We start from the raw sequence: 13,806 nt of genomic DNA, 5'->3' as shown, positions 1-13,806 counted from the left end.
CACTTATGCATTTATGCTGAATAATATTATAGCGTATGTGCATGTCTGTACATTACATATTTTTTGACCTTTGAAGATTCAAAGATATTTGAAATATTTAATATTTTATGAAAAAATACCTTTCCTACAAAATAATTTGTATTGAAACGATGAAATGAAAATTTATAATGTAAAAGCTTTATGAATTATACATTATATTCAATCAATACTTGCATTATTTTAACAATATAATCAATAAAGTAATATACTGTATGGAAAATTCTCATGTCTTCCTTTATCTGAATTAATTTTAAATATATTATTTTGATTTTTAAATGATTTTTATTATTACTAAATTATGTTCACAATGCATCCTATATCTATTTTAATAGCTACTGATCTACTGATCATTTTCTATTTTACAATTTTATTTTAGTAATTAAAGTATTATATTATTCTAATGTTGAACAGCATAATAAGAAAAATAGCTCAAAAACCTATTTACAATTCTAATAAATGCTCATAATACATCTTATACATAATATTAACTAAAGACTAACCAAATTCGATGATCTTAAGCAGATTGTGTTTAGGCATATAATATTATAATATATAATATATAATATTATAATAGTTATAAATAATTTAAATATACATATATTTCTAGTATATAATTTATATCAGTTAGTTTAATACAAATCAATGTCTAGTTCTTCATTTAATGTAAACATAAATATGTCTGTATATATGCATATTATGTACCACAAGCTATCAAGCATGTAACAATTTTTCATTCTAGATAAATTATAAAAAAATTTATATTTATAAATTATCAACATCTATATTTATATATTTAAATGCATCTTGTTGACTTTTAACATCGATGAAACGATCAAAGTCAGCAACACATTTTACAAACTCATCTAGAAAATATGTCAACTAATCATTATTTGCATATAAAAGATAGGATCACATTGAACTTTTCATTAGTTGCATTCGAGTTTTCATCTCGACTTATTGTACTTTTCAAGTTGCAAGTAAGTATTCTGCCTTATTAAGTATGTGCTAACTTATATACATACATACATATAATTCTCTTTAAAATAATGTATTTTTTCTTTCAGAAATGCGTTTCTTCGTAGTTTTCGTCGCTTTTGCGTTCTTTGCCTCGTCTTTGGCTCGCCCAGAGTAAGCTTTATCCTTACTTAGCGAATTTGCTATTCAAAATACTATCAAATCTACTAAAATGACCATTTACTTTCAGGCCAAATGACATTGGAAGTTTTGTCGGTGGAATAGTTCAGAAGGTAATTTATTTTATTATATATAAGGTAATTTATTTTACTGTACATAAAAAACTTTGATGAATTACTAATAACAATATTTTATTTTTAGGGTCAAGAATTTGCTGACAACTTGTTCCACCCTCATAAAAATGAACACCAACAGCAACAACAACCATCTACACTTGCACCTGCTATAACTACTTCCGCATCAACTCATTCGGACCGAGAAAGCGTAAGTTTTATTTTCTTAAACCATTATATACTGTGTATATCAAACGTTTTGTTAATTTTGTCTTCTTGTACAGTTCCAGGACGATCTCACGTACAAACATGCACAAAACAACGTTTATTGGATCGTAAGAGAGGATCAAAATCGTGAACCCAAGCAATATGACCGCACTTATTATGCATATGATGAGGAATGAACTCATCCAAACGAATAAAATATGTACCAAATCTGTAGCAATATATATGTAGCAAAAATAATATTGAATAAATTGGCCTAATTCATCAGCATAGCAAATCTATTTGTTTTACTTCTTTGAATCGTATGCAACTGTTTTATGTTATTTTAAAGACTGCTTATTACTTAGACTATTAGTATCAAAATGATTCAATACCATCACTAATTGAATGTGTGATTTGTACCCACATATTTGAAATTGATAAAATTTTATTTAATGTCTACATGCATACACAAAAACAAATTTGTCTTATAATAATTATTTATATCAAACAAAAACACAATGCATCTATTCATATGTGGTATTTCTTTGTCGGATAAAAAAAATCCAGGAAGTCCTTCTACATAATATTACTTTTGAATAGAAAGGGTGTATAATTTATAGTTTCGTTTATTAAAACCAAATTCTCAGTAAGGTAAATATCACATTCCAAGAATCATTTATTTTTCCCCATATTAATTACATGAATGATTTCCAAAAATTGAGTTTTTAAATTTCAAATAAAAATAAATTTATGCTAATTCTTTTATCGTAATTAAAATCAAAATGTACACTCTTTTTATAATACATAAAAGCAATAAATCTACATACGTGATTGAAACTTAACTTTTGGCTATGATGACACAAATGAAAGTATATCAAAGCACGATTTGCAAATTAAATATTACACAAAATTGCAACAGCTTTAAAATTGATAGTTAATTACACTGTTCAGAGACGAGATATGACTTTTCTTATAGATCTCTCTAAATAACAATTTATATAGATCAATTTATTTTATCGAGGTAAGCCAGTTCTCAATAGAATTTTTGTTATTAATCCACAAGAATAGTCGAAATATGATTTTTCGAAGTGAAATTTTATTTAAATTGCATATAAAGACAATTTAATATATTATCCCTATTAATTCAATTCAGATTCGTGTAAATACTAGTAAGTGCTTTTAGTTCGCAATTTCACCTATTTGAAATTCAGCACAGTTCCAATTAACCCTGTTAAACGAAAACAAAAAATAGTGTGGTCAGAACACTATTTAAATAAACATTTTTCAATAGAAAATACTCAATATAAAACAGTATTAACAGTGGGAAAAATCCCAAGTGAAAATACGTGCTTTTTACTTTTGATTTAAACTGGACGACTACTTAGAGAGATTTGAATGTTGAAAAGTACTACAAATGAAAGATAAAATACCCGAATACATATTCCAATATTCATTTTGAACAGGAAATTGGCAGATTTTGAGACATCGACCGAACAACACCAAGATATAGAAAAACCGCGCGATTTAAAAAACACATATCTCTGAATCTCGAGCTAATCAACATTTTGTATTACCAGATTCTTGTGTACTGGGCATAGGTCTATAAGAAAAATCACATCTCGTCTCTGAACCATTTTTTGTGTCGAACAGTGTTATATAATACATTATTATCCACATATGTATGTACATACTAACAAAGATATCTGGTATAGATTCGTTATACCTTTCGACTTACAAAATAAATTAATCAATTTCAATTTTCGATCATTAGACTAAATTTTAGAGAACTTTGAGAAGGATAGTTAGTGAAATGAATATTATTTTTATTTTTAAAAACGTTATATTTAAATTGTATGAATTGAATATGATCATATCACATATTTATGTACTATGTGCGAAACAGTTCAGTTTTACTGTAGATTGGTAATTTTCCTTCAATATTTCAATGCTCGAATTTAATAGAGGATACGAGCGATAAAATTCGTTTATTTTATTATTTTTTTATGAAAACCTATCCATGGAAACGGGGGAGAAACTGGCGAACGTTCCCTCGAGTAGCTGCTCCATAGAATTAGTATTAACGGTTGAACGAGATCTCACGATTCAAACCCCATAATAAGCTGAAGACGGGCCATCTTAATTGTACAAATATATTTGCGGCCGGCGGTTTTTCCATTTCATCTTTTTGTAGTGCCATCCAGGACTCCGGGAATCCGGTAAGGAAGATCCTTATAGATTACTTGAAGCGTTATGAATAAAAGCGAACGGCTAATGATTATGTCGAGAGGTATATTCTTGCTAGGGCTTGTCGACAAGTGCTCCTCGTCTTTTAATACCTACTACAAACCAATTTCGTAATAAAACTTATACCCTCCTATTATAATACATACAATATAAAACCACTATTCAATACTGGACATTCAAATTTTGCCTGATTTTTCTTCGTGTACAATTTTTCCTGCATAATATGCTTCGGGACAAAGGACCGCCTTATAACGTGTGTCATACATTCTTTGATATCTAAGGGTCGTAATAAAACCTTGAATAAGAAAACTTAACTGAAAAATATAACTGAAGCAAAAAATGAACGATAAGTCAGTTTGCCACCCAAACGTCATTTACACATTTATGAAATAGGTTTTTTTTTTTAATTTTACCACATTCCTCATCTTCAATACAACATTAGTAAATAATCCACAAAACAGAAATATTTTTTGTTTTATTCACATTTCGTCTGTATACTAGTAAATGTATGTCATAAGCGTAGGTTATCAGAGATTATTTTAACCTATTTGTCTGGTAGCCTGCGCTCATCATTGCTTTTATGATTGATTGTGATTTATGAGTGGAATTTTGATTTACTCTCTTCCATTTGGGCCTCACAGAGATGTTTCGTATTTGCAGTTAGTTCTTACTTATTGGAACTGGCTGTAGGTGCAAGACATTTCTTATGTTATATTTAATATTTGATATTTTTACGTTATCTGCTATTATTAATTGCTATTGTTTTTTATGATTATGTATAAATGTATTTTTGTCTGTGTATATACATGTTTATATTTATTTTTCTTTCTATTTTTTCTTATATAAGACATTCCCTTCTTTGTTGTTTTTTATAATTTGTAATTATAACTATTATTATCCGCTATAATATAGCTTATTATTTTTATGATTGTGTTAAATGTGTTTTTTGTGTATATATGTATATGTATATGTTTTGTTTTTGTCATGTCTAATTTCTTTAATTATTATTTTGTTTCTTTTCTGTTATATTTTTGACCATTGTGGCGCATTAAGAATTCCTATAATACTACAATGGTCCAAACTTTAAATAAATAATTATTTTCATAATTAAATGTGATGTACGAGAGAATGTTTTGCATTTGCGGTTGGTTCTTATATACATAGGTATATTGGTGCTGGTTGTAGATGCAAGGCATTCTTTTTATTATTTGATATTTTTAATTCATCTGCTATTATTATAATACTATTGTTTTTTATGATTATTTATAAACGTATTTTTGTCTGGGTATATATGTATATATATTTATTTTTCCCATCTCTCTGAATTTTTCGACCATTGTGGCGCATAATGGACTCCAGTCATGCCACAATTATCTAAACTTAAACTTAAAAATAATAAAAAAAATGAAATAGTTATAAATTCAACATTTTTCCAGTACGAAATTGGACCGTTTTTCCCCCTAAAATATTTCATATTTTCCGATCTGAAAACTATGTATGTAAATGTCACTAATTAGTGAATATTAATTACTCAATTTAACAGCACTAAAGTATAAAGTAATCACTGTAAATATACATATGTAAAGGTATATGTTCGTAAAAATTTATTAAAATATTACTCAATGTAAGCAATATTTTGCTCACGTTTATTTACTCACTTGACAGGGATTCTAGACATCCGAAATTTCATATATTTATATATAAAACGGCCAGTATTACTAGAGATATTATTTTTAAACAATAATTTGACTATATACCACATTTAGTGAATGGGGGTGAGGACGTATGTATTTACTTTGGTATATACAGTTTTACAGTTTTGCTTTAATTTAGCCTTAATAAATTCATATACCATGTATATTTACAACTTTAATATTTTTTTGCTGTTCAAAATGAAATGCACGTGCATATAAACATTCCGAGCTTAATTTGCGTTAATAGTCCGAAATTGCATTCACTCGAAAATCCAATGTTGCATTTAACTCTCCCGCTACCCTTTCCTATTTTCAGTTTGAACTTTCCGAGTGCAATTTTCGCTTGGCACGCTCTCGCCGATAATTAAATATCAATTCCGGAAAACGACCCCTCCCCGTCCCATTCAAAATTTTAAATGCCCCTTTCACAAAGCGTGCAGGGGTTGAGAGATGAAAAAATAGCATTTGAAAATAAAACGAGAAATAATACGGAAAGTTTTTATTTCATAAAGCCCATAGTACTGTAATGTTCATGAATTCAAATCGTTATGTGCAGACCTTTCAAAAATCTATGACCGCATCGGCAAGTGGGTACAGTGAGCGAATTAAAATTTATATATCACAAACAACACTTATTTATATTATCAGATTGATGAACTTGTGATCTTGCACCTATTAGTATATATTGATATCAATAATTGCACAATTACGGTGCACTAATACATGGAGAAAACTATTACGTATTTATTCACATGATACAATGGGTATCTTAAATTTGACCTCTTCACTATTAAATAATGAAAAACTAAACAAAGCCCTTGTAAAAAGAGACTATTTTGGAAAAATCTAAAAAAAATGGGAAAAAGATATTGAATCTGATCTATGTAGAGTATAGTCGATCGTTTGCTATGCAAATTTAAAATATGAGATCGATTGATAACAAGTAATTATTTATGTTGTTACCAGCTAGGCAATTCGATCACAAGTAATTATGCCTAACTAGTACAAGATAAATAATTTCTAGCGATCGAAATGCTTAACTCGTAACCATATAAATAATTACTAGCGATCGAAATGCCTAACTCGTAACCATATAAATAATAATCGATCTCATATCTTAAACCATCTAGAAAACGATCGACTATACTCAAGAGTGTATCGAAAATCACATATGTACTTTTTTATAAGATGACTTCAAAATTCAAATATTCATATTATGTAAATTAAATGAGAAAAAAAGTCAAATACATTCAAAATGACAATATTAAAATAAAAATAAGAGAGAAAAAAAGTAAACAAGAAACAGAAATAAGAAATTGGGAAATAAGATATTGGAAAATAAGATATTGGGAAAGAAGAATTACAGAAAGCCTTTAAGTTTAAGAAATGCACCAAGCTTATTCTTAAAAATAGTAAGGTTATCAGAAATTAAAATTTCATTGTGAAGACTATTCCAAACTGAAACCACTCAGAAAATAAGGAATCTCTGATCAATTTATTATCTTTTTGGAGTCTAAGCGAGTGACCTCTGAGGTGAGTGTTTTCGTTGAATGTAAAAAGATTGGACATATGACATTTATAATGATTATTTAGTATTTTAAAGACTTCGATTAAGTGGCCTCTTATTATTCTCATCTCCAGTATAGTGAGATTCATTATTTTCAATATTTCGTTATAAGAAAGTGATTTAAGTTCAGAAAGAATCTTTGTACTTCTCCTTTGTACCCTTTCGATACATATAACATCTGTTTTGAAATGACGATTCCATATGCTAAAAGCGCATTCTAGTTTAGGTCTGGTAAAAGTTTTGTATATTTTTGATAATATAGTCAAGTTCAGACAATTGAATACACGTTTTATGACATACAAAAATGAGTAACATTTATTCACAATATGGTTAGTATGATAGGACCATTTTAGGTCGCAAGTAGTGATGTTGGTGAAGTGGCCTAATTGACGTTGGATGCAATTGATGAAATGGTTGTTTATTTTGTAGGAAAGACTTGGATTATTTTTGCCTAGGTGTAGTACAGAGCATTTCTTAACATTTAAAGTTAGTAGCCAAGTTTTTGACCGTATAATCAATATGCACTTTTATATGGAAAAATTGAAATTAATTCAAAATAATAATTATGTTATACTGCGCGTAATAATTTCAGGCGACAGTACCTCGGCCATAAATCCGAGTTGCGAGGTTTTATTTCGGTTTTGTGCGGCGAACCGTTTTCAGCTCATTATTATTTGATAATGGGCAGATACCGGGGCTGGCCACAGAGCCGATCCTTGTGGCGATAAGTAGCTAGGGGGTGTACAAAACCCCCCCAAAGGGGCTCGAATACAACCAGATAGAAATTGACAGAACATTACAACCCTATCTCTAATATTTCGTCTGCTGAAACCTTAAATCAACAACTTTCCTATAGTACCATGAGTGGTGTATAAAATTTAAAACCACTACAAATCTGACAGTATATTTCATATACCAATAATACAAAGCAAGAATAACTTTGATATAATAAGTGGGACTGGTCAAATTTGTGCGGAAAATATATGAAATTTTGGATGATGTTCGTTAATTATTTATTGAAGTATATGTAAGTTTGAACCATTGTGGCATTGCAGGAGTCCTTAATGCGCCACAGTGGTCGAAAAATATTAGTACATACAGACAAAAATATAGGGGAAATAATTATTTGGTGGGTTAAAATAACTAAAATGATCAGTTAGAAATAAAGATTAATAATGGTCAGTAATTTATTAAGTAAGTTATCGGTTAAATAAGTAAAATCCAATAGATTATAATTGTTGATAGTTGGATGATAGCGCATCGCCCATCTTAGATCTTAGCAGCCAACACTTATTTATTAAGTTAAGTTAGGGTTTGCCCTATTCATTTAAGATTAGGTTGTTAGGGTCGGTATTTATTAAAAAAAAAACGTATATTAGCAGCCAACACTTATTTATTTTAGGGTCACGTTAGGTTTGGTTAAGTTAAGATTAGGTTGTTAGGGTCGGTATTTATTAAAAAAAAACAACATATCTTATTTATTTAAGGGTACGCATATGAGAAAAAGTCAGTCCAAGGGAAAAAAACAAAAATCAGGAAGCCAGTAGCATCAGCAAGTGAAAGAAAGCCAGTTGAAAACTGAGATGTTGCTAGTGACAATATTTCTATACACAACTGAAAACGATCCGATATGGCAACATTGGCTCTACTTCATCTGTCAGAATCGTTAGAGAGTCTTTAATTAATATAATGTTTTAAAAGTTAGAGAGTCTTTAATTAAAATTATTTATTAGATGTATTATGAGCATTTATAAGAATTGTAAATAGGTTTTTGAGCTCTTTTTCCTATTATGCTGTACATTAACATTAGAATAATATAATACTACGATTACTAACCATATAAATTAAAATTGTGAAATACAAAATCATCAGTAGATCAGTAGCTATCAAAATAGATATAACATGTATTGCGAACATAATTTCGTAATAATAAAAAGCATTCAAAAAGCTAAAAAAATCTGTCAGAATGCGTAAAACTGATCGTTTCATTTAATAATTGATCATTTATTTTTAAATCTTATCATTTCGTATACATGGTTTAATTACTGTTCATATTTTTTAAATACTTACCATTCTATTCAATAACTAATCGTATACCAACTGATTAATACAAACTGATCATTTATTATATTCATTGATCAATCCATTATTTTTACCTACCAAATGTTTTTTTTACTGATCAAAATATGAATTTTTACTGATTGGTTAAATAGAGGCCTTATAATAATAACAGATAAAGTAAAAATATCAAATAATAAAATACAAAGTAAGGAATGTCTTGCACCTACAGCCAACACCATTATACAAGAACCAGTCGCAAATACAAAACATCCCTGCGAGGTCCAAATGGAAGAGAGAAGATCGAAATTTCACTCAAACATTACATTAAATTATGAAAATTATGATAAGTACAGACTACCAGATAAATAAGTTAAAATAATCTTCGATAACCTACACTCTCTGAAGTGGAAAATATCACATTCAGGCTCAACAGTAACAATTTCATTGAGAAGTCAAATAGCTTTTAGAATTGGAGCCATTAGATAAAGAACTGTGCGATCAGGAAGTACATACAATCATCAAATGATGATGTCTAGCACGAACATAACTATTAGGGTCATATGTAAAGTCCCGACAACCAGCGACAACGGCCATGACGTATTACCAGGTGGTAGCTGAAGTTCAAAACGAATTAATTATAAGTTTCTCTGAAGTTCAGGGGAATTATACTCAAGCATGCTCAATAGGTAAGGAGGATATGGGTAATATCCATACTCTTTCTTATATATGAAAAGAAGAAATGCTTTTTGCACTTTCTCAATCATTAGAGAATAATTTGCTCCATGCGGATTTCACACAATCACATTTTACTCTAGCTTGCTTGTAATGACTGTAAAAGTATCATTGTATTATTGAAATCGAAATATTACGATATTGGGTCACTTGTCAAGGAACGACCCGACCCTTATGCAGAGAACACGTTCACGTATATTCCAACTGGAGAATTTTCCAAGAAAATATGTTTGAATCAATAAGAGCGCACAATGTTTACAGTCGACGTTATGGCTGAAAAACGATGAGTTGTTTTCCAATACGAGCTGGCACACGATTCCACAAAGTAGGTACACCGAAATCAAACGAAATCAAAGACTTAACATTAAATTTTGTCATAAAATAATAAAATGAAATGGAAATAAATATTCATGTTGTGCGTGACAAACCTTTTAAAACACGTACCATCAAAAAAATATGTGTAAAATATGTACACATGTATGAATATTGGTCACTAAACCTAATAAGTCTAAGATGTGTACTGTGAATATACATAGTAGTAGTAGTAGTAGTAGTAGTAGTAGTAGTCCCTGACCAGAATATTACGCCACGTAACGACGTCGTACTGTTGACGTAGATATTTCACGTTTTCGTTCTTTAATTGTTGTTGAATATTTTTTTTTGTAATAAATCGATTCTTGGAAACAAGCCTGGCGATTTTTCGATCCACACAAGGGCCAAATTTTTTTTTAGTACCACTATTAGCTCGCCGATTGAGTGTGGGGTCGCAATCAGTCTCCAGATTTTGTTTTATTTTTCTAATAGACGCCCTACTAACACCCTCCATTGTCGCGATTTTGTTTTGAAAAAACTTTCCTGTATTTAATAATGATGTAATGCTTGCAATTTTTTCTTTAGAAAGATCTGATTTTCTACCCATCTAAAAAAAATCCAATAAAAGTTTTACAAGCAATTTTAATCATAAAACAAAGTAAAATTTCGAGATATTAAATACCAACTTACCTTAGAAATATGATAAAGTTGCAGTAAAAGAGAAAAAAACACAGTGCTTTTCACAAAATAATGAATGATTTTAACGGAAACGCACGTCAATATTGAACAAAATTCAGACGCAAGCCGATTTCAAACATCTTTCTTTTGTTTTTGAAGACCTTTTCAGGGATAATCCACCGATAGTTTTTGCTAGTGAATAGAGTTGCATTTAAGGATAAGATCACAAAAAAAATGAGGCCAAAAGTTCCCATAATGAGTTATTTACGACCGTGACAAATTTACCCAAACGCATCTCGAGAGGGGTGGCGTAATATTCTGGTCAGGGACGTATGTATGTATGTACCTCATAAAAAAAGAAAAAGCTTCAAAATATGGAAATAAAATTTCAATATAAATAATTCATTAATTGCTTAAAAGTATAGTGTATAGTGAATATTTGTGTGCAATAAGATTTTAATTAAAAATTAAATGAATATTTTGTCACTATTTGCTATAAAAAAATCTTTAGAGGGCATTTCATGAAAAGACCTTAGTATAATAATATATATAAAAACGGACACGATGTGTCTATGTTTGTATGTGTGTGGGTAAGTATGTGGCAGATCGTGGATACACAACCAATCAGAGCCAAGTATTCGAGACGCGGGGAAGTGGGGGAGGGGGGTGTGGAGCGCGTAATGCGCGCACTTTTTATTACGATTAATATTACTTGCGCACGTGCCTATAAATTATTTATATTAATATATCTAATATATAATTTCAAAATAAATTATGTATGTATTTTTTTCGATATATAGGCGCCGATTCAAATTTTTCGATTCAAAGGATTCGAAGTCCCCGGGGGCAAAGGCGCCGAAGGCTACAACCTAGGGCTCCACCCCCTAAGGGGTGAAGACGCCGGGGGCGGAGCCCTAGTGAACGCAGGCGCCGGATTCTGGTATACATACAATTTTTTATAAGATACTTACAATATATATTTGTTCATGAGAGTCAATTTAATAAAAAAAACAAACGAGTATTCAAATAAATTTAAAAAAAATGTTTACTATTAGATTAGTCATGTTTAGGCAGTTTATATTACAAATACTGAGCGAAGCCGGGTAATACAGCTAATAACATTTTATTAACTTTATTTAAATTTGTGTATCAATTCCTTTCCGCAACCACCCGTTGAAACAACAGGCAGAACACTAGTAATATATATTTATATAAAAATGGACGCGATGTATGCATGAATGTGGCGGACGCGTCAACCAACAACTCCTGATATTGAGCGTCGAGCGATGGGTGACGTCAGCGTCAGACAGTCTGCGCGGGAGCGTACAACTTACACACATCCACCAAGGTGCACACACAAGTTCATTCATCATTTCGAACTGGTGAACGGGTTGGATCGACGAGCGTGTAATGCGCGCGCTCAACTTTTTCTAATGAATCAAGAAAAAACCTCTATATATACTGTTTCCTACGAATTTTTCCTCTAGGAAAATAGTCTCACGAACATTTAGCGCCATCTATTAATGTAATTAATTAATTTTAATTTTTTTGGTGTTTTATATTGTTTATATGTAGGTAGGTAGGTAGCTTTAACTTATAATACACTGAAATTTTCAAAAGAAATTTCAACAGGCACAACACTAGTAGACCATAAAAATTTGCGTTTATAGTGTACAATTCAATATCAGTTAATGGGTTTTCGTCGTATATGTACAGATATCGTCAATGACGAAATTAAATTGTATCGCTGTACGTGAATTTACGTTCGACCCGTGGAAAATCGCTATTGCTAAAGTTTCGCCCGAAAATTCTCGGATTCGACGCCGGAACATTTCGCCGCTTTTCCGGAACTTTTCCGACATACCTAACTCCCTCTTCCAGAGCTGCAAAATCGTATTTTCATTTGTGTACTGTTTATACTTTTGACGATGACTATTCTCCAGCGTCTCGCAGCCCTGCAGGCAACGCTTGCAATATGAAAACGAACCATTTTATGCACCCATATTTTCCGGCAGCGTGTGAAAACTCCTCGCTTATTAACCCGGCTTGAAATCGTCACGATCGAAAGTGTCAGATTTGAAAGTGTCGGGACATATTGGTCGCTTCAACACTTACCGAGTGTCCTAATCCGATAATCCACTTACAGGGTAAATAATCGTAGTTTGTACTTAACAAAGGGAGTTCGGGATGTAAGTGCGGGTAAGCCCAAAGGATACTCCGGTTTAATGCTTGTGCCCGGAAGGCCTGCGGTGGGGTGAAATCTACCCCTAATAAAACGGCATTGGGCTCACTTTGTGACCCGCTCCAGAACTGGACCATAATTGAACCGAATTAGCAATCTAATTTCGGACGAAAGAGTATCGCAATCGGGCGAGTCGACAAACGAAAAATCATGTCACAATATACGGAATATAAACTGTAAAGGCTTTTGAGAAATTAAATTTTATATTGTATGCAATTTCGAATCTCTATTGAACCAAAGGTAAAGGAGAGTCTTTTAAATAATTAGAAAACCGAACTTTTCTAAAAAAAAATCGTAGTCTATGACTTAAATTAGATTACCACTATATAGTCCATCAAATTTTCCATTAAAACTATATATTTTTACACTGTACAAATTAAAAATAACGCTTCAATGCATTATTTTTGATAAATTAAATCAATGTACATATTCATACAATGTAAATTCTCATTTCTCATATAATCCCATACACGCTCGACAATGTAAAAATACAATTCTTTACGATTCCAACCCATTTATAGAGACTTCGTGAGCTTAACGCATTGCACGTATAAGTAAACGAGTACAATGTATGAATTTTTCATGCGAAAGCAATGTATGTACGTTTGTTTAAGAAATGTGCCGCAATTGTTATATTAACTTTTCAATGAATTATTCATGCGTCGTAATCAAATGCGTCAGTATTTCAATTTGAAGGTTGCTTTGTAATTTATTTCAATCACACAAAAATTTGAGAACCTCTGTCGTTTGAATCCAACTCTTGTGAAAACACACATATATGTA

The 13,806-nt window shown here is 30.8% G+C and overlaps 1 protein-coding gene across 1 annotated transcript; it reads left to right on the top strand.

Moving 5' to 3' along the window:
- The first annotated feature begins 869 nt into the window (after window positions 1–869).
- Window positions 870–1,737, top strand: LOC143911930 (uncharacterized). The gene is made up of 5 exons (XM_077431028.1): window positions 870–1,016; window positions 1,104–1,167; window positions 1,244–1,286; window positions 1,375–1,497; window positions 1,571–1,737. The coding sequence occupies exons 2-5, from the start codon at window positions 1,106–1,108 to the stop codon at window positions 1,688–1,690; spliced, it is 348 nt and encodes a 115-aa protein (XP_077287154.1). The 5' UTR covers window positions 870–1,016; window positions 1,104–1,105; the 3' UTR covers window positions 1,691–1,737.
- Window positions 1,738–13,806: the final 12,069 nt, after the last annotated feature.

This window comes from Arctopsyche grandis, chromosome 5 (assembly GCF_051622035.1).
Source record: "Arctopsyche grandis isolate Sample6627 chromosome 5, ASM5162203v2, whole genome shotgun sequence".
Taxonomy (NCBI): domain Eukaryota; kingdom Metazoa; phylum Arthropoda; class Insecta; order Trichoptera; family Hydropsychidae; genus Arctopsyche; species Arctopsyche grandis.
The sequence above is the reverse complement of the archived record's forward strand: the minus strand, read 5'-3'. Positions and strand labels throughout refer to the sequence as shown.